This window comes from Nipponia nippon, unplaced genomic scaffold, assembly GCF_047370975.1.
Source record: "Nipponia nippon isolate SJK-2023a ecotype South Korea unplaced genomic scaffold, ASM4737097v1 scaffold_8, whole genome shotgun sequence".
In the NCBI taxonomy this organism is placed as follows: Eukaryota; Metazoa; Chordata; class Aves; order Pelecaniformes; family Threskiornithidae; genus Nipponia; species Nipponia nippon.
Genome location: NW_028262402.1, coordinates 17,717,551 through 17,739,522, shown reverse-complemented (window position 1 = coordinate 17,739,522; position 21,972 = coordinate 17,717,551). Strand labels below are relative to the sequence as shown.

Below are 21,972 nucleotides of genomic sequence, written 5' to 3'. Positions count from 1 at the left end.
TGTCTTCAAAGGTTTATAAAAACAAGATATTTGGTGATCATGTGATTCTGTCTGAGACTGGCTGCAAGTGCACTTGTTAAATGGAAAAACGTGCCAAGTAAGCTAGTAACAATTGAAGGAACAACTGGGTCCCAGAAGGATGTCCGTTCAGAGACTGTGTATGGAGATTATCATGGGGTGACCAATCTTCTCATGGACCTCACTTTGCTCATTTAAATATTTGTTGGGTTTTTTTTTTTTTTTTTAATGGGAAGCACATTTTTTCTATTTACTTTTGTTTGCATTTGTTTTACCTATTGCTTGTTTTTCTGCTTCCTAGCTGTGAACTGTCACTCTGAATTAGATAACTGTTCCTTAGGAAATGTTAACAACCATTAGGCTCAGGTCAACAGCATTTGTACTTGACCCATATGTGTTGTTTTCTCCAATGTGGAAAACAGTAAGAAAAAGTAGTAATTTACACCTACTTCATTACTTGTTCTCAGAGTTGTAGCAGAAATGTGAATTTCATTTCTGAACATGAAAATTTCAAAATACTAGCAGTAAGTGTAAAATATGACTGTAATGACTGCTTGTTTTCAAATACGGTTATGCATTTTACCTCAGAGCACAGATTTATACAAAACAAGCGTGTTAACATATTTGGGGTTGGGTGCCTGTTTTCAGAAAATTGCTTACACTGTTTAACTAACCATTCTTATTTTTTAATTAAGTCACTCAAATCACTGTAGCAAACGATTTGGACTGTTTAACAGCTTTCTTTGAAGTACTATTGCTTCAAGCACCTAAAGCCGATGAATTCATCTCCTAAAAAAATACATTTGTGGTGATTAGGGGAGTGCCACTTGCCTTTTAGCTTTTTATGGCATTGCAATTGATATTTTCCAGGCTAATAAAAGCAAGCAAGTAGTTGAGGTTCTGGTGTGTTCAAATGATCTCAAGGTCTAAGGACTGTGATAAAAAGACAAGTATCACAGGCTTTGTAATAAAATCTTGCAAACTGGCAATTTTTTTGTCTCTATTGGGTGCGTACTCTTCTCCTTTCTGTACTTTGCTGCAGCATTAAATTGTAAATTTCTTAGGATGAGATATTTAGTTAGCACATGGCTTCAATAAATAAATGGAACTAGCCTTTGTTATTTTACTTGAATTAGTATTTTGGGAAGCTTGGAAACTGAATACTCAGATTTATTAATGGGAGGAATTATGTTAATGTTAGAGAAAAATGTCAAACACTATGTATATGACCAGCTGTAATAACCACAGATGTCTAACTGAGATCCCTGATGAAGATTTATGGTGCTGTCTCTTACTGCTAACTTTGGAGGAAACAGTGTCTTCGATTCTTGGATTGATTTCTCTCCACATACGTGCTGTGCTGTGATCGCAGATGGCCAAATCAAAACCACTTTAAAATTAAAGTTTATGTTAAGATAGAACGCACAAGAACAAAAGCATTCATCAAAATCATACAAATTTATTCCATTCCCCAAGGCATGCTGTAACAGTATGTAGCTGCTAGCCTTTCAGTCAGCTCAGCCTGTCCCACCCTTAAGCCCTGCACCATCTAGAAACTTAAAGGCAAACCCACTTCTGAAACTTCTGGATGGAAAAGCAGAAATCTTTGCAAAAGGTGCATTTGCAAACAAAAAGGGTGCAGGTATAGAACATCAGGGAGTACAAAATATGCGTTGAAATAAAGTGTTTCCTCTTTTGTCTGCATCAGATAAATATTGATGTCAGTTCACTGCTGTAAAACAGACTTTATGCATGGTCTGAGTTAAAGTAGAAACACAAAATAAAGACAGCCACAAAGAAGGCAACATTGCTTTACGTTTATTTACTAATGCTTATAAAAGTTGTGAATGTATAGCAATGCTAAAGATTACCTGCTGCTAGAGCATCTTTTCAAATGAATCATAATACATAGCATGGAATTTTTAAAGGAAAACAGAAATTGAGGGGGAAAAAAATGAGCTTTCTTCTCACATCCTTGTCTCCTCCAGTGGTCTGTTCATGAAATCTTGGATTGCCTGGTGTAGGGGTAACCATTTATTAATTGAAGCTTTCAAAGCTGTAATCCACCTAGAAGAAATGAAAGACCAACTGTCTCTGATCAAGCGTTATGCATGCATTTTTATATTCTTTGAAACACACCTTTTATAAATGGTGCTTGTATAGCTGTGTTACTATGTATGCTGATAGCAAGTGGATTGGAGAGAGGCAGGAGATGGAGGAATTGACTATAACAGCAACATATCTTAACACCAATTTCCACCATACTGAAAAGTTTTGTCCTTCGTTGATTAAATTAAAACCCAAGTCCTGTAATTAGCAGGCTTTAGACAGGAAGAACTTCAACTGACAGCTGTGGAATTTGGCTGGACTATGATCAGGGAATTCACCTTCAGAACATAATTTCATAGGCTAATTTTCTTTTTTAATTCTAACTGTCATTGTTGGAAGTAAATAATTCTTGGGAATGAGGAGGACATTCTTTGTATTCTCTCTAATGAGAGGTACCATAGCTTTTCTGTTTAGTGTAATCACCCACACATCATTGTGAAAGGCATCTTATCCAGGTTTCGTTCTGAACCTCTGCAAGCCAGCCTTGCTGTAGTTCCAGCAGTGACAACAGCAGAACTGATGACTCACATGTGCCAGCCTGTTGTACTGCAGTTTAACTAAAGCTACCATTAAAGGGAAATCTGGGAGTACAAGTGAGAACAGAATGAAAAGTTGTCACTCGATCTTCCCAAGCTACAGTGTTCCCGCTTTCCTAAAGTCTGGCAAATAAAATTGAATGAACATGTTTGGTTTACCTTTTGTTTTCATTTACATTCTCTGCACATAAGTAGAAAGTTTTAAATTCTTCAGATGGAGGTTTGAGTTCAATTACAGATCTCTTGGAGCCCAGAGACTGTTCACTCACAATATACCCCTGTAGATAAAGGCCACCTGGACAGAATAAAATAGCATGCATCATGTATATTGCAGATACCATTTATGAAATTACTGCCAATTACAAGCATACCAACAATTCTTGCAAGTTGGATTTTCAGATGCCTTGTGTTAGGTGTTTCGACAGGGTTGGACAGAATTCACATATAAAATATTTTAAAATGTGAAAGTTCAGGGTTTTTTTCCTGAAAATTGATTTGAAAGTAGTGTAAAACGTATTTCCTGTCCAGCAAATGATCAGCAGTATAGTGAGTGAGAATCTGTAGTGAAATTGGAAAAAGAGAGAAAACACCGCTCTATACAAGAATTTGTATGTAGTAGAATATTTGAACACCAAAGCGACATATTTAGCAGTAGGAGCATAGGCTTGGGTGTCATAAACACATAATACTTAATTTTTGCCTTTCTGCTAATTCATTGCTTAGCTCCGGGCAACCCTTCACTTCAGTTTCATGTAGAGAGGAAACCACTGGTCATTTCATATATATGGCCCTTGGCAGATGAAAAGTGCATGTATGTAGTATAAAGTGGAACGCCTCTTGCCTGATCATGCAGCAAATAGCATAAACTCTAAGAAAATACTTTTCCCTTTTGATCTGAAAACTGGCTAGTAAGCAACAGTACAGCAACATGCGGGGATCAGGGGGACAAAGTTCCGCCCACTGTAAGTGAAGATCAGGTTCACGACCACCTGAGGAACCTGAACATACACAAGTCTATGGGTCCTGATGAGATGCATCCCAGAGTCCTGAGGGAATTGGCTGATGTAGTTGCCAAGCCACCCTCCATGATATTCAAAAAGTCATGGCAGTCAGGTGAAGTCCCTGGGGCCTGGAAAAACGGAAATATTCCATCCATTTTTAAAAAGGGTAAAAAGGAGGACGCTAGGAACTATCGACCTGTTAGCCTCACCTCTGTGCCTGGGAAGATCATGGAACAGATCCTCCTAGAAGCTATGCTAAGGCACATAGAGGACTGGGAGGTGATTCGAGACAGCCAGCATGGCTTCACCAAGGGCAAGTCCTGCCCGACCTTCTATGATGGAGTGACTGCATCAGTGGACAAGGGAAGAGCTAGGGATGTCATCTATCTGGCCTTCTGTAAGGCCTTTGACATGGTCCCCCACAATATCCTTCTCTCTAAATTGGAAGGACATGGATTTGATGGGTGGACTGTTCGGTGGATAGCAAACTGGCTGGATGGTCATATCCAGAGGGTCGTGGTCAATGACTCAATGTCTGGATGGAGATTAGTGACAAGTGGTGTCCCTCCAGGGTCCGTTCTGGGGCCAGTACTGTTTAATATCTTCACCAATGACATAGACAGTGGGATCGAGTGCACCCTCAGCAAATTTGCAGATGACACCAAGCTGAGCGGTGCAGTCGACACACCTGAGGGACGGGATGCCATCCCGAGGGACCTGGACAAGCTTGAGAAATGGGCCCGTGTGAACGTCATGAGGTTCAACAAGGCCAAATGCAAGGTCCTGCACCTGAGTTGGGTCAACCTCTAATATCAATACAGGCTGGGGGATGAAGGGATTGAGAGCAGCCCTGCTGAGAAGGACTTGGGGGTACTGGTAGACAAAAACCTGAGCATGAGCTGGCAATGTGCTTTTGCAGCCCAGAAGGCCAACTGTATCCTGGGCTGCATCAAAACAAGCAAGGCCAGCACGTCAAGGGAGGTGATTCTGCCCCTCTACTTTGCTCTGGTGAGACCCTACCTGGAGTATTGTGTCCAGCTCTGGAGTCCTCAGCACAGGAAGGACATAGACCTTTTGGAGTGGGTCTAGAGGAGAGCCACAAAAATCATCAGAGGGGTGGAACACCTCTGCTATGAGGAAAGGCTGAAAGAGCTGGGGTTGTTCAGCCTGGAGAAGAGAAGGCTGTGGGGAGACCTTATCGCAGCCTTTCAATACTTAAAGGGGGCCTACAAGAAAGATGGGGATAGTCGTTTTAGCAAGGCCTGCTGTGACAGGACAAGGGGTAATGGTTTTAAACTAAAGGAGGGTAGATTTAGACCGAACACAAGGAAAAAAATTTTCACAATGAGGATGATGAAACACTGGAACAGGTTGCTGAGGGAGATGGTAGATGCCCCATCCTTGGAAACATTCAAGGTCAGGCTAGATGGGGCTCTGAGCCGCCTGATCTAGTTGAAGATGTCCCTGCCCATTGCAGGGGGGTTGGACTAGATGACTTTTAAAGGTCCCTTCCTTCACAAAGCATTCTATGATTCTATGTTTTTCTTTCTGATTCTTCTGTCAGCTTCCTTAGCACAGGGAGAGTGCATTTGCAGGTCCGGACCCAGCCCCTCTCCCTGGGGCACCTCTTTTTTTTTTAAATATCAATAGAGTTGTGCTTGCAGGCTCTCCTCAGTGCCTGAAAATCAGCACTTCTACTTGCAGTTGACCCTGGTAGCCTCACGTTGCTGCCTTCAGAGAGCGGCCAGACACCCTCTTCTGGTATGGGGAGAGCTGCTAGATGGCAGCTTTAGCTGCAAATGACCATGGCCACACCCTGGAGCACCAGCCTCTGCTGGAGTAGGGAAGTTCTGCCTGTCTATGGGTGGACTAGCTTTTCCAAGGCCATGTGAAAACCTGGTAGTGGCAGAGAAACCAGTCCGAGTTTATGATGTCCCTCCCTCCGAGGATTCTACCTAACACACACGAGTTGACAACTTTCAACAGACTGCCATCAGTAGGACTGGCTCAAGCCACCATGAAGTGCTTTGGAAGGGTGGCTCTTGTCACTGGTAGTTGCTCCTCAGGTAATGTGCACAGATCCTGACTAGCTCCATTCCAGAAAGAGAAATTCAGACCATGGGAGGAAAAGGAAAGAAGATGGGGGGGGAATGAAGTGGCTATTTTATGAAAAGAGACTGAGTCTGGTCTTGCTTCACTCACCTTCACAGAACAGAGTGAATTTGCTGATAAGAGACTCTCATTAATGGTAAAAGTACTATTTGGAAACTGCAGTGAAACATTTCTGCTTTAACAATCAATTAAAATCCAGCAGCCATCCCTACCTTCTCCTCGGAGAAGAGGAGGCTGACGGGAGACCTCATTGCTCTCTACAACTACCTGAAAGGGGGTTGTAGCGAGGTGGGGGTCAGTCTCTTCTCCCTAGTAACAAGCAATAGGACAAGAGGAAATGTCCTCAAGCTGAGCCAGGGGAGATTTAGATTGGATATTAGGAAAAACTTCATCACCGAAAGGGTAGTGAGGCATTGGAATAGGCTGCCCAGGGAAGTGGTTGAGTCTCCATCCTTGGAGGTATTTAAATGATGGGTAGACGTGGTGCTTGAGGACATGGTTTAGTGGTGGACTTGGCAGGGATAGGTTAATGGTTGGACTCGATGATCTTAAGGGTCTTTTCCAACCTTAATGATTCTATGATTCCATGATTCTACCTTGGGCAGGTGTAGAGCGGAGAGTGGCATAAAAGTACAAACAGCCATCCTTCAGAATGCAGTAGTGCTGAATCCAGACATCTTTGCTTCTGTCCAGCTGGTGCAGGAGGCCCAGGCATTCTGGGTTTTTGATAGCCAAGGGTGGAAGTGTAGTGTTATGCAGTGTGACATCTACCCACACATGGTTCTGTAAAGTAAGCATGTCATGAAAAGTTCTGGTAAGAAATTAAGGAGGATCTGCTAGTATGAAAAGACACAAGCTCTAGTCCCCTGCTAGGAAATTAGCTTTTGTTGTGAAAATAAATTCAAAAGTCAACACTGAAAATGCAATTAGAAAAACCTATATTTGATGGCAAATAGTGACCAACTTCTACTTTCTTCTTACAATAATAACTTGTCTTTTCTGCATCTATTTTGTTTTTCAGTACAAGTTTTGCTGATAGAAACAGGATTATTTCAAAGCCGTATGAAGAAGCTTTTTTTAAAAAATTGTCTTGCTAATTGCCTGACTGCAGCAGTCTTTACTGTGTATAATCTGGCAAAACAAGGTTCACCATCTACCCTCTGGGTTCCAGAGAAAATGTGGTGGTGTCGGAAGCCAGAATACAGCACTCAGACTTGGATGGAAGCACTACCACATGCAAAATATTTATGGATTCCTTCCCATCCTTTTCTGGAAAGCAGTCTTTTTCATTACTAGAATTATCCTATTGTCATTTACAGGTGAAGAAAAAGCTCAACCCATGACACACTGCCATTTTATATGCTATTTGTATGATAAGAAAACCTGAAAAGAAAATCAGAACATCCCATCCCCCCCCATTGTTTAATAGGACCAAGCTGCCTAATGTGAGATTAAAGCATTTCTTTTCCTTTAGATCTGAAGAGGTGTTATGATATCAGCTTCTCCTAGTGTGTTTTGCTTATCTGCAATATGTATTTCAAATTCTACATCAACTAGTGTCATTGTCATTTGAAATCCATAGGGAGAATGTGTGCAATATCAATAGCATCCTGATTGTTTCCACAGGGATTTTATTTTGCATTTATTTATATTTCTTTAGCATCCTTGACAAGGCAATGACAGAAAAAAGACCTGGTACAATATAGCTGGCTATATTCTTTGTTATGTATGGGAAACCTGCTGAGACTTATTGCAGAAAAGTGCAGAAAAGGACTTCAGTAATACCAGGTGTATTCATAAAACAGTTATCCTTGTAGATTCATTAAGATGACATAGCTTTAAGTATATTGGTCTGTTAAATCATTGTGTTGTAAGCCCTACTGTAACACACTAGCCATTGCAAAAAATGAGTAACAAACACTATAGCAAACAAAAAAGAAGGTAAATACAAGCTTTTTCTATTCAACTGAATGGAAAGTCCAGTTAGAAGGAAGGAACAGATATAGTGTTCATTAAGAACAGAGGTTAGGCAATGAAAGTGACATATTAAATCAAACATTCCTTTGAGAAAAGGATATTGTTCCCCCCAAGACAAAGCTAAAAAAGAATAAGCTGTCAAAAATAAGAGGTAGTAACACAGAAAGGAGCCAACTTCCTGTATTGTTAATGGGTGAGTGCAGGGGAGACCTTTCGGTACATATAATGTTGGAACTTTTTATCCAACAAGTTATTTTTGCATGTTACACTAAAGAATTACTCTTTTGATGTGTTTTCTTCTGTGTATGTGTACCTTTATCCTCCTTTTTGGCTTAGGCTATTTTTTGTTTCTTTTGGCTAGGGTACACACTTTAAACTGTTTGATTTATTTTTGCTGTTTTCAAGTATGTGGATTCCTTTGTATTCTTTTAAGAAACACTGCCAGGTAGAATATACTTGGAAACAAATTTGGTTTTGCACTTACAATCTCATCTGAAAGCTGAAGCCAAACGAAATATATGTTTGATCAATTTTATTTCAGTGGAAAAGGAATTAAAGTAACATTAAACACCTCCTTTCACCATTTGGAACACCATCACTAAAGCATACTGCTGAAGGAGTCACTCATGTGCCCTGTGTTGAGAGAATGAGGAAAGCACATTTCTTTTTTCTTTTTTTTTTTTTTTCACTGCATTAATGCAGGTTATAATTTGTACCTTGCAATTTTCTTATTTTTTTATTGATGATTTTATTTCAACTGCAAAAATGTAGACTTTGATATTATGTGTTTGAGCCTCACATTCTTTCTGCTAAAAAACAAGCTGGTTCAGTTGCTAAAACTTCTTGAAAAAAGACTTTACAGATCAACAGCATATTTTTATGAAGGTGGTCTGCCTATATGTGGAAAGAATGAGAATCATTGGGCCAGGAAAGGGCAGACTAAAGTGGCTTTGACCCCTATGCTTCCAACACTGGAAGTACTAAAATTAGCTTTGCAGTTCCCAGTTCAGGGGTCAGCCAGGGACTACTTGTACTAAATTATGTTGGGCTGAGCAAGGTCTCTCTGTAGCAGCTCAAGATCAATTATGGCTATGTTTCTCCCAGCCATAGGGGCCATTAGAGAATATAGCCGAACAGAGATAGATAAGTCAAAAAGTTTATCAGCTAATTTATCTTTCTTCATCTCTGAAAATACAGAAAAGAAGAACTCAGCAACCCCCCTGCCCCAGCCTAATATTCTGTCAGAAAAAGCAGGTAGCTTGCAACCCAGGCAGACTTGCAGGGAATACTTAAGAAGATATAGTCCTTCTCTCCCTTTACTCCAAATAGTATTACCAAGGGCAGAACCTGTGGTTGTGAGAGTCGTCTCTCCCTTTCCTCCCTTCCCACTACCCTCATTTTAGGTTATGTTTCTGAACGAGCTTAAAGCTGCTGATATCTGGAGAGGGAGCATTTTGATTCATTCCACCATATGGCAGCAAAGCATATGTGCTGAGTCACAATAATATCTGTACATGGCTTTTAGATTGGAGCTGATTCATGTCCCAGCAGCCCAGAACAAAAGTATGCAGCTTCCATGTTGCTGTCTGCACCTGATCACGTACAAATACATCTAGTTTCTCAGTCTTCTGCACAATCTGCTATACACATGCTTCTCATATAAATAAAGAGTTACCTGATGGACAGGATGCACTGCTTTATCCATAGCCTCCAGCCACCTATAATATGACAAAAAATGAGAATAACTTAGTTTGGTAGAGCAGAATAAATGTGCTTCACTGCCTCTTTTAACTTTTGCTGACATAGACAGCATCTAAAGGGATGTGCAATTTTCAGGACACATTCAGGGCTTCAAGATAGAAAAGAAGTGGATAAAATCTAAATAAACATTGCTAACTCACAGAAAAATAAGTCTCAACGCTTGCTGTGTGACACATTGTAATAGATTGAGGCACTATTGCAGACAAGGGGTTCTATATATTTTGAATATAGTACAATATGTCAGGCTAAAGGATCACTCTTCTTGTGTCTTTGTTATAATGTAGATAAGGAATTTGTGGGAAATGTAAAAAATCCTGAAACTGGAGACTAAAGAGTAAAGCAAGCTATTTGTTGGCAAGGTTATTCTTTTTGCACTATGGATGGTATAGAATTTGGAAGTGGAAAATGCTCTGATATTATGATGGTGGGTGCTATGTTAGAGTAGTAAGATGTTATAAAAAGATGGGTGGATGAATACCAAATGTCATCCTACTTAATAGCTTTATATTTTTGATAATTCATAATAAAAGAAAGAAGAAAATAAGATTAGATTTTAGTACATTTTGAAATTAAAGCCTAAAAAGTTGTTACTTGTGTTTTGCGTGATTTTAGTCTCTTTGTTTCATCAGCTACAGTCTTTGGGAAGTGCAAAAAGAATATTTTTTAAGTCTAACTCTGCATCAAACCCAAACTTATTGCCTCTTATCAGAACCAATAAGCTTTTGTGGCATGCTTGCATTTTAAAATACTAAAATGATAATAAGACAGAATGACAGAAAAGGAAGTGGAAAATAGGGTTGTATTTATTACTAGCCTTGTCCTTGTTGGGCAGAAGAGGGATCATTCATGTGAAATGACTGATAAGCAAGTTTACATCCACTGGCAAATTTACACTTCCATTTGAATATAGCAGTGGAGGAGAAGGCATGAGAATATTGGTGAAGATTTTTTTTTGAGATAAATCAAAAATTCAGGGGGATCTTGAGCAAAGCACAAATATTAAAGACCCCATGAAAAAAAAACTCATAAAAAAAACTATAAAGCTTAAAAATAATTTTTGAAACTTCTGCAAATGAAAATTAGAAACACCATCTTTCCACAGTAGCTGACAAATTGTTTATTTTTTCTACTGATCAAGGCACGTATTGTGAACATCCTCCAAAAATTCAGACTCCCTCTCCCCAAACCGGAATAACAAAACAGACCCTGTAAAATGAAAGATCACTTACCTCTTCATTTCTTGGTTGGACGTTGCACAGAAGTAGAAAATCCTGTTTCCACATTGAGGTATGCATTTAAAAACAAATGGTTTACCCAGACTGGTGTCAACACCAATTTCCGCTCCTTCCAGCTTTGTTACTTCCAGGGGTCTGCACTTCCCTTCATCCTGCAAGTAGAGAGAAAGAGTGCCAAAGTTCAGAACTAATATGAAATGAACCCTGTAAGATGGGGATAAACTCAGGGAATACTCAAAGGTGTAGAAGTTGGTGATAAGCTCTTATGCTTTTGAAGCTATTCCAGTCATCATATGGTTTTATGATCAGCAGCCCTAAAAAATACAGTGCAGTCACGAAAGATAAGGTACTCAAACAGCCTCTAAATTTGCATCTCTATTTTTGCTCTCTTAATTGTTTTTGGTTCATCATAAGTCATATCTGCCTACGGAAACCTTGACAGGTATTTGTAAGTATTCCAGTTTTTGAGGGTGCAGCTGAGTGAGAGTGGGATTTTCAAAGTGCATTGAAGAATTTAGGAGCATGGGTCTCTTTACTAAGCAATGCTGCTTGCAGTCTGGGTTTATGCTGAAAATCTCAGCTTGTATCTGCAGATAGAGGGACAAAAGGCTTATATGCAGAAAACGGTGAGCATAATTTAAAAGGCTGGATTTCAGTTCCTTTCCAAAGTTGCCCTAAATAACAATATGTTCATAACCCTTCCCATTCATTTCAGACAACTTTCAGTGGAAAGCATTTCAAAACTTTTTGTACCGTATTGTTCCTGATTGAGTTAAAGCTCTTTGAGACCGAAGGGTATTGTCTGTCTTTCTCTGTGGTTAGTTATAAGAAGCCATTAAGCTACTTAATGTAAGGAGGTAGGTGAAGCAGCTCCTCCCCTCACTTTCCCACCCCTCAAGCCTCCCTCAAGTACATGTCTTAATTCAAAACAAAGGTGCACACATCTGGACAGTGAGCTCTAGGTGTGTTTCAAACAATACTCTTAGCTCCCTTGCTTTGAAGAGCTATGACTAGAGCTCTAAAAATTGCATCAAATTTGGCAGCAATAAAATGGAAAACATGAGTTAATTCGAGGACATATGAAGAGTGTTAGTGATGTTTGCAAAATACACAGATGGTGGAGTCTCGTAGAATAAAATCAATTGATTATTGGTAGTTAATTAAACATTGTCAGTAGGAGCTGAATTGTAAATTCCTCATGTAATTTTTTTATTAGCCTAAAAATAAACATACATATCCTTCCATGAACAAAATATGCACCTGTGGGTATTAGATAGTTAAATACTTGCTTGTATGCTCATTGGCACATGTAATTATCCCTTTGTTATACATGAATTTTCTGTAGGAATAAAATAACCCCTAATACTGAAAAATAGTGTAAATAAATATTCATAAATGCATTTCCTAGATTCTTCTGCTTTTTTCTTTTTTTTTTTAAATGCAAAACTAAAGTCAGTAGAGAAGATGAAGGCAATCCTGAACATCATCAGCGCTGTGTGACCTACTTTACTTATAATGCCTTCAGACACAAAACTGCACTGCAAAGACAGCATAAACAAAATACGTATTCAGGCTCCAAATCTCATTGCTAGTGTGAAGAATAATAAGTGCTAGGTTGATGCAGTGTTATCCAGCAGGATCTTGTCCATGGTCAGGGTTCTGCTGACTGTCCTAGCCTGAAGGCAACTGTCACTGCAGATACTGAAGTGGCTGTGTGACCACTATTATTGCACATCCCTATAAACTCCTTTTCTAAACACCTTCTGTGCTGTCTAGAACAAATGCAGACAGAGCTCTGTGGCATCGAGAAATATTTATGTCCACTCCATGTGAAATGAATACATCTAGGGAAGGAATAAGATGGATTTGAGGCATTCAAAGTGAGAACATATGCCCTTCATTGACTAATAAGCAGCTATGCCCCCCTTATTCTGATAAGCCAGATGTGAGAGGCATTTCTTTTCACTCATGTGGCTTTCATGAATAATATCTTGAGAGCATTCCTTTGGCAAATATCCCTTGTTACAAAAAGTGCCAAAGGTATATTGCTGAAAAAAGAATTATAAAAGTAATTTCTTGTGCCTGTGACTGGAGAGTAACCCACTGACAATACTGCCACTATGGAACCTAATATAACTGTGTGATGCTGCTTGAGTTGATGATGTGTATCGTGCAGATTTTAAATGAACTAACTCATATTTTAGCCACTGCTGTTCCATTCTGCACTTAAGTAAAAAAGATTTTTTGTTCTTTCAAGCTTGCTATCAATTATTTTATGGATTGTTGCTAGTCTGTAGTATCTAACATGGATGGAGTCCTCTGGGTAGAGGGCAGAAAGCGTATGTTACTTTGGTAAATGCTATTCTAAGAATAACAGAAACATTTGAAGTAACCCTTCCCTTGCTGCTAGTTTTATTAAGATGCCCTAAGTTTAGGGGAAATGTTTCTGAAAAAAAAAAGAAAACATTAAACAATGTATAACTATGAGAAACTGAGATAAGGGAGAAATAAGAGTAGAAAAGTAGACATCTCCTTCCTTTATTGTATGAAATGGTCATTAAGGCAGTGTCTGTAGCCTGGGGGGTTCACAAATCAGCCCTATTTAATTTGGTGTAAATACTTTCAGAAAATAAATGACATTCATAGCGTTTCCTGAATGATTCACTGTGTTCAAAGAATTTTGTTTGAACAAAGTTATATTTGCTGTTCTAGTTAAGCTTCTTTGTCTGTTACAAAGGAGAAGCTGAAAAGATACATGAACATTTCATGCTATTTGCAGTGAAAGAAATAAAAATCAACAACAGGAATAACTATGAAAAGAGATTAAAATTAAGCTACGCAACAGACTGCAAGTACTAGGAAAATGGAATAAAAGTAACTTTATGGAAAACAAGATCAAATCCTAGAAGAAATAATAGAAAAAATCTAAAACACAGTGTGAAAACTGAGTAGTGATAGAAAGCAGAAATGAAAGACTGGCTAGCTCAGGAGTCTGGCAGGGGAAAATGTAAGGCAGTCACCCCCAGGTCACTGGTTCACATTGGTTGCAGGTCAGTAGTGGCATGACCGAGTTTTTTACTGTCTTTCAAAAATGTCTTCCTGGATATGCCCCTGTGTTCTTAAACTAGACATCTCATAAATGAGACAGAAAAATGAGTTTTTTCTTTTTGCTTCTTATTTCTCATTTTCCTAACTTTCCCCATCACAGCTGACTTGGCCACGACTCTCCCTGGCGCTTAGGCTTCCAGCATTTTCATCATCTGTTATTTTCCAGTTTTCTCTGACCAGCTTCTCCCTGAGGTGTGGTGCTGCTTGCTTAGTAGTATCTCTAAAATCTTCCCCTCCTTATCTCTTTTAATTACTCTGCTTTGTGGTAGGCTCGTTGTTCGGAAATTATAGCTAGATCCTGTTTACATTTAATCTTTGAGCTGGGCACATTGGTGCAGAGGAAAGACTAAGGATTTTACATCTTTTTCCCCTACATCTTTTTCCTTTTCCCTTGAGAAAAAGACTTGTATAGATCAGTGAACAGAGAGCTCTAGACTCCGCAATTGTGTGTATGGCATTTTGCACCAGTAGAGATAAATTTATTTAGTTTTTCATTTTGTTTTGCTTTTAAAAATGTACATCTAAATTAGAGAGAGTAGAAACATACTGAAGAGCAAGATAACAGGGGAAAAAGATATAAAAGCTCCTCTGATTTGAAGAACCTAATTATCTTACACCTAACTGTATGGCTGTCAGATGCAGTACAATCAGGTGGTCTTGTGATATTGTTAATCTTCACATTCCAGTTAATTCTCTTCTTGAGGTTGAGTCATTCACTGCAATTAATAGCACAAAAGCTAATGAAAAGTTTGCAGGACCAAGCCTCACAGGAAGAACTATTGATTGGGTTAAAATTTTGAACAACTGGAATCAGGTCAAATAATATATCTGTTTATGACTCTTTCTCTGGGTCAGGATATGCAATCTGTTAGTGGTCCAAAATTAACTTGCATATCATATCAGCCAGTGTTATTTATCATTTATTAATAGAAATAATACAGTGGATTCAGCAGCTTCTTAAATGTAAATTGAAAAATATATCCTGGAGCCACGGGAGTCATGGAAATTGTAGAGAAGAAATCAGATTGTATACCAGCTCTAAATAATGTGGCAGCTCCCAAACCATGATGATAAAGCTCCAAGCAAGAATGAAGAACAAATAGATGTGGTATCTTTATGAGCAATGGCTCAGACCTAAATCTATGTATAGCTAAGCCTTTTATATAAAGTGCTTAGGCTTAGTGATGAACACACAGGCTAGCTCAAGAGAACGAAGGACTGAATGTTCGTCATAGACTGAAATGATGCGACGGGTCCACACGTGGCAGGCAGGGGATTTCTTTCTTGCTATAATAATTGGACTCTGTATATACCACAGAAATTAAGACAATTTAAAAGCATTTTTTTCCTCTCTATTCTGTTCTACTGGGAACAGTCTTAAGCATGCACACAAGCAACCAGAAGTGTGTACTGTAGTGTCCGAGTTGTTACAAAATTTTTGTAAATACACTTTCTGTAAAATGCTCTGTTCCCATGTACAGAGAAGACAACTGTAAAAAGAAAAGTGAACATTTAAGTCTGCATTTAAATTTTCTCTCTCTGTTTTCTCTCTTTCACTTGTTCCCTGAGGCCTGGGTGCAAAAAGTGATGTGTCTTGATGTGAATAAAGGGTAAATGGAAGACTGGTATCTAGCTGGTTATACCAGGTGTATAAATGTTGATGTTGAATCTTATTTGGAAAAAAAAGAAATAGCAAATTGTAATACAGATTCCAAGTGTTCTGAATAAGGCAGAGGGTGAGAACAGAATGATTTACAAACACAAACATACCCTAATAGAGACAACTAAAGAACAGTAATTTCCTTCACAGAGACACCACTAATTAAAGAATATTCAATGAGGAAAGCATTCTGCTGTTGAGAAAAAGTGAAGGTTATGGACCCCTTTGAATGCAAATAGCACTGTATAATTGTCTGAGCAATACTTCATTGCCAGCGTGCTGGCTGCATTAAACTGCAATAAACAGAGAAGACAAAATTCTGTTGAGCTATTGAAATGGACTGGTTTCTTAATGGAAACAGGAATATGACCTAACATCTGATTATTAAGGTGATGTAATAACTGTTTACCAGGCTGGGGTCTAATTGCTTTTGGATGTTAAGAAATGCACATCTTTGTTCCCACTGCCCTCACCTCAGCTTTGAGAAACTTTGCCTTAGTCACTCACACTATGCCTGAGGTCTTCCTAGAGACATTAAAGTTGTGAGCCTAAAAAATGCAAATCATATTTCTTTTTTAAACTGACATTATTATATATAATCACAATGAAGTCTGACAAAAAAAAAGCACATTCCTCCCCTTCACTGCTGCCGCTGTGTTCAGTGAGAGTACTTCTCAAGAATATGTGTTGCAGTTTTATTACAGCATATTTCACAGCATTACAACCATGAACTATCGCAGAGGTACTTAAAAGACAGGTAGATGTAATGCACAGGGACATGATTTAGTGGTGGACTTGGCAGTCCTAGGTTAATGGTTGGACTTGATGATCTTAAGTTCTTTTCCAACCTAAATGATTCTATGATTCTATGAAGGCCATTTCTCCGAGGCCTGGGCTACATGTGAAGGTGAATTTGCTCTTTATGCACAGTTCAATTTCTTCCTACATCTGAATCTCTAAAGCATGCTCTTTTCTACTGTCAGGACAGCAATTTCCAACTTAACTACTCCTTCCAACTTAACTGCTCCTACTTCTATCACAGTTTCTTCTTTTGACTTTCCTACTTTTAGTCCATACAAAATGCTGGCAGCGAAGTCATACTCTTTAAACATTTATTCCTGATTACTATTGTTCCATGTCATTCTCAGGTGAGGGAATTGGAGAGAGAAATGGAATAAATGACAAAAGTAACATAAGGACCTGACAGACAAAGTTGATTTGACTAGAATATATCAGTCTCTGATTTCTGGAAAGGAAGTCTGTAAGAGAGATTCATTAATAAGACTTTCCTGTTTGGGGCCAGTCATCTTTATAGCTTCTCCTAGACCATAACCTCAATGATATTTATTTCATATTTTCCTTTTCAGGTACTAGATTGGTTATCTGTCTCACTATCCTCTTTCCTAGGGTCTATTTACAGCAAAGGGACAGGAAATAATACCTAGGAATATGGCAAGACACAAAACAGAGAGGAGCTACAGTATTGTTAGAAACAGGATCTTTTGTTAATTCTTTTAATTTTATCAAATCTACCTTTTTTTTTCTCTTTTTTGACCCATGAAAATCACTTGTTATATATATTTTTTCACCAGTCTTACATAGCAAGAAAGCAACGATGAATCAAAACTAGGAAATTCTGGCTTTGGCTGGCATTTTTAGTGGATTTGTAAATCCCAGCATTTAATTAGCTGAGTTCCTGACACGGTGAATATTTGTAATAAGGAATTTTGGGCAACATGTTTTAGGCTATAATGCTTTCTTTATCTTTGTGCTTTCCTATTGAGCCTAGAGTACTGTTATCTCTCTAGCACGTATGTCCTCATGATAGAGGAATGCATGCTCCACAGCCCTTAAACCCCTTATTGGCCCATTTGTTCCTGGCTCCCAGGAATTATAGTCCTTCTTTTTAATGGGTTTGCAAGACCAGTATTTTTTTATCCTGAAGGCTGCAGCATGTTGTAAAGTTTCCAAGTTAGCTGACAGGTTCTAAAAGCCACTTCGTGATGGCAGCTGAGAGATCCGTGTGAACTTATTTAACCTGCTGAGGTGATACTCTACTGTTGTGGCTAGATTGCTTTTGTTATCTTACTGGTCTCATGTAAAGCTGATTAAGGTTTCTCTGTCCTACATCGCAGTCTTCACCACAGACATTTTGTGGTGACTTTGTAGTCACTTTACTGTGCTGAGCAGCAAATGCTAGTTTTAGAGAGGGAGACATTGCTATCTGTAAAGAAAGGATCAATGCCTGACTATGCTGATGCGCTTTCAGCTTTCCCTGAAAAAATGTGTAAGTTCAAGCACAAGAAACTTGATTGCTTCTACTTGCCTTAGGGTAGGACCTAAGTGTACACCATTGTCTATCTCCTCACGATGTCCAGATATCTTTCCTTTAGGAGAAAAACTGGGCACATTGGCAAAGAAGGAAATAGCATCTTTGAGAAGATCCAGTGATCTGGACAATGGGGGATCAGAACTGTAGAGTGTATAGTGGAACTCCACTGGTGCTAAGTGTAGGCAAAAATACTATAAATCATTATATTGCCACTGATCTCGTAATTTACACAAAACAAGGTTGTAATCCAATGTGCCTGATATTTCTGCTATGAGGTGGCAAACATAGCTATGTCCACTGAGGTGAAAAATGTGTTTTAATTACTTATATGGATTGTATAGAGTCAAGGTCAGTGGCAGCATTGGTTTGAGGGAAAAAAAAATGACCTTGTATGTAAAGTGACTGAATCTCTTGCAATAGCTATCACTTTATCAGTGTGTGATTGGATAGAGATGAGTCTGAAAAGCAGCAATTACATGAGTGAGTCAATATGTAAAAAGCTCTAGAATCATCAATCTCTTTTTTAATGTAGGTGGGAAGAGGAAAGCTTAGGATGGATAATTTCTGCCTGTAAATAGCAATGATGAGGAAATGGAGCTCTCTGTGTTTGTTGATATGGACTAGAGCAGAAGATGAAACCTCCTTTCATTTCTCCATGACAAAACATTATGTGCACCCCTTCAGGCACAAATAAAAGGCCTGGTTGTCTTCTTACATAGGTGGAAATCAGGCATGACCTGGCTGGAGTCACTGGAATTACACCAATATGCAAGTTGCTGTTCTTAACATCAGAATCAAGACGTGAAAATTGATGACTCCGGTTAGTTTGTTGGATACTGACATGCAGATTATCCTGAACTATTTTTGTCTTGCTGAATTATTCTTGCCTTCAATGAACTGTTTCAAAGAACATTTTATATCCACTAAGTGGAAAAATTTTTCCTCCTGAGTGAGGCAAGGCCTGGAACATAATGTTTTCAACTTAATCATGCAGCTGATGCTACATAAATGCTGTGCTAAACTAAGAACATTATTTGTAATTCCCTTAGAAAAAAAATTGGGATGAGCAGCATCTGTATGCGTTGTTCTTCTTATGCCTTTATAGAAATTATACCAAAAGAAAGAAGTGCCAACAAGACCAGTTGAGCTCCCTCTTACTTCATTTGGGCATTGGATCTCTCAGTAGTGAAGAAGCGTATTTGTATTTAAGTATCTTTCTTTCTCTCTTACTAAAAGACTCCTCAGAGTACTCTGTAAGCACATGAGGCAGTGAGGATGGTCCTTGTACTTTCAGTTGCAGCTGGCAAAAAAATGGTATGAAATAATTTAAAAAGTGGTTGAATGGCACTAGTCCTGGATAATGCAAGAAAATAAGCAGTAGTTATTACTATAAAGGGTTTATGCAGTGCTTTAAATTTATTTACTCTTTTTAAGCAAGAGCAAATGCATGCTTTCAGTGGCTAAAGAGCCTACTATCAAAACATAAGGTCGGTATGATTGAAGTAGTTATTTTTCAGTGCAGTAAATAAGACAAAGCTAGCTGGGGAAGAAAAGATAGGCTTAAAAAGAAACCTGATAGTTGAAAGAAATAAAAGAAGATTTAATTAAATATTAATGAATGTAAGATTATGGGGCACCTTCTAATCCTCAATCCAATTTATCTAACACTCTTTGTCTCCAGAGGTACTTAACTGATTGGAAATTGGACAATGTTTAAAAAGCATAACTAGATTTTTTTTTTTTTTTTACATTTCAGGAGTTTGATGAATGACCTGACTAGGATAAAATAAAAACTTCTCTCCAAACAAATGTTCCTATATGTTCCTGTATGTTTGTATCCTTCTAGTGTGTGATTTGTTTGTTTATTTGTTTTTGTTTTGAGACCAGAATAAGTAGTGTTGAAATGATGATGATGCAAAGCCAGACTGCTTTGTCGTATACCCAGTGGTTCTGCAGCATAACCCTGATTATATGGCTAGTGCGTAGATCATGGCATACACAGAGAAATAAGCCGACCAGATCTTCTGCTGGAAATGTCAGGTGGACAGAGAATTGTAGAAGAGCGACCTTTTTCTATAATTTTTAATTACTTTTTACAAAATGTCTTTTTCCTGCAGAAGTGTTTGGTTTTGATCAAGAAGCTTAAACATTGAAAGCTTGATTAATTTCAGTTTGGATATGGAACTGCAGTGCCTCATGTGAATTCTTTTCTTCATCTTAACAGTATTGTCCATGAAAAACTATGCCTAGGATCACCAGGAGGAGGGACCAGAATGCATTGGGGGGGGGGGCAGTATCAGACATCTTGAACTAGAGAGAGAGAGATTAACCCATGCAGTCCTCAAAGTACAGTCCTTGGGAAGCATTGCATCAGCATCTTTAGGTAAAAATAACTTGGTTTCTAGTTTTTACTAAAAAGGAAAAAAATTCAAGTGAGGGTTTTACTGGAGTGGCTCTACTGCTAATGTAAAAATGATCAAACAGACTAATATATATGAGCTAAAAATGAAATACATAGATGGGAGATTGATGTATGACATAGAGAGAGATCACATAGTAGAAAAAAACAATATAAAGGTAGATCCGTGATCAGGAGCGAAGCCTGTAGTATTAGCTTCTCTATTATCTTCTGTTCGTTGAACTTCCTTAACACCATCTTGTTGTCTAGATTATATTCATGTTTATTGCAAAATTGTGCTGGTATGTCTACATACAGCTGTGTGTACATGTACATCTACATCCTTCATATGCAGAGTTGACCAAAAGGTGTGTGACTATGTTAGCAAAGATAAAAACTATTTACAGGTCAAGGACTTGGTGCCATACTTGAGTTCTCATGTAGTTTTTGGTTAAGGGTGGAGATGGGTGTATTTCACTGGTTTGTGTTCAAACTGTGTTGGAGACAAACCTGTTTCTAACCAGGTGATATTTCCATTGATGTCCTTCCTAGGTGAGCTAGGAGATTCCCTGGAAGCTACATGGGCTTCCTCTAGTGATAATCCCTCACCAAGGCAAATTTTCTCAGCCTCACTAAGTTTCCTTGAAATCAGGTTAAAATGGATGCTAAGTGGATGACCTTGAATCTTTTTTACAAGCTGTAAAATGTTTTACCACAAAAAGCCCCGAACAAACCATAGGCTTTGAAATCAATCTGTTCAATTTTATAGACAAAACTTCATTATGAAACTACACAGGGGAAGGGATTAGTAATTTGTAATTGCATGCAGTACCCACTGAGCTGCCTCACAGACTACAGTAAAATGCTACTGTAGGGCAGGTGAGTTCACCTGAACCCCAACTGAACCCGCTGGACAGTCCCCGCCAGAAGGAACTGCTTCAAGGGAAAACTCCTTTTTTTTTTTTTTTTTTTTTCTTTTAAAATGCGATGTCTTTATTTATTCATTTATTTAGTGGAGAGTAACTGTGCAGAATACTCAAATGTTTGTAGCTGAGATAACTGTGAAGCCACTGATTTAGGGCCATTAAGACTCACAATACAGCTAGAGGGCTGTAAATTATACCATATTGAAATGGAGCCTCAGGATAAAGCCAAGTAAAATATTTCTCTTCATGAAGCACCTGTTTTACTCTTTTTTTGATGTCTACTATTAGATGAAGTTAAAGTCTTAGGAGTACTAAGTAGTACACAGGTCCCTGCTCACATGACAGAGAATGAAGTGCTAGGCAATGCTACTCTGAAGAAGCTGAGCCTTCCCAACACGTCTCTATGTAGGTCTATAGCTTATTCACACACACAAAGAAATCTCATGGTCATGCCTGTTTAAGAAAATACATATAATGGTAGACGGAATGCAGAGCTCCTATACATCTGAAACTACTTCATCTCATCCAAAGCCTCCCAAAGCCTATTCAACTCATAGACTTCTTGATGATCAGGGCTAAGAGATTAAATGTGAATCCATAAAAGCCTGACAGTGTCTATGTCTGTGACTAGGATATAAGAAGGCAGGACTACTCAACAAGCCTCCTCTACATACCACATACAAAAACATCTTTAGTTCTGGTGTTATTCTGTAAATACTACAAGTCAAGATAACGATCTGTAAATTTGAGTACAATACTGATGCACTTTGTAGTTCAGGACACAGCTTGCTTCCTCACC

General features: G+C 38.5%; 1 protein-coding gene across 1 annotated transcript in view; it reads right to left on the bottom strand.

Annotated features, from left to right (window-relative positions):
* Positions 1–364: 364 nt before the first annotated feature.
* The window catches only part of LOC104010299 (uncharacterized), a 39,622-nt gene continuing 18,014 nt past the window's right edge, over positions 365–21,972 (bottom strand). The window contains exons 8-12 of the mRNA XM_087742256.1: positions 10,744–10,901; positions 9,429–9,471; positions 6,373–6,559; positions 2,823–2,958; positions 365–2,085 (exon numbers count right to left, since the gene is read on the bottom strand). Of these exons, the coding sequence (XP_087598382.1) occupies positions 1,986–2,085; positions 2,823–2,958; positions 6,373–6,559; positions 9,429–9,471; positions 10,744–10,901 (624 nt within the window). The 3' untranslated portion in view covers positions 365–1,985. The remainder of the gene's footprint in view (positions 2,086–2,822; positions 2,959–6,372; positions 6,560–9,428; positions 9,472–10,743; positions 10,902–21,972) is intronic.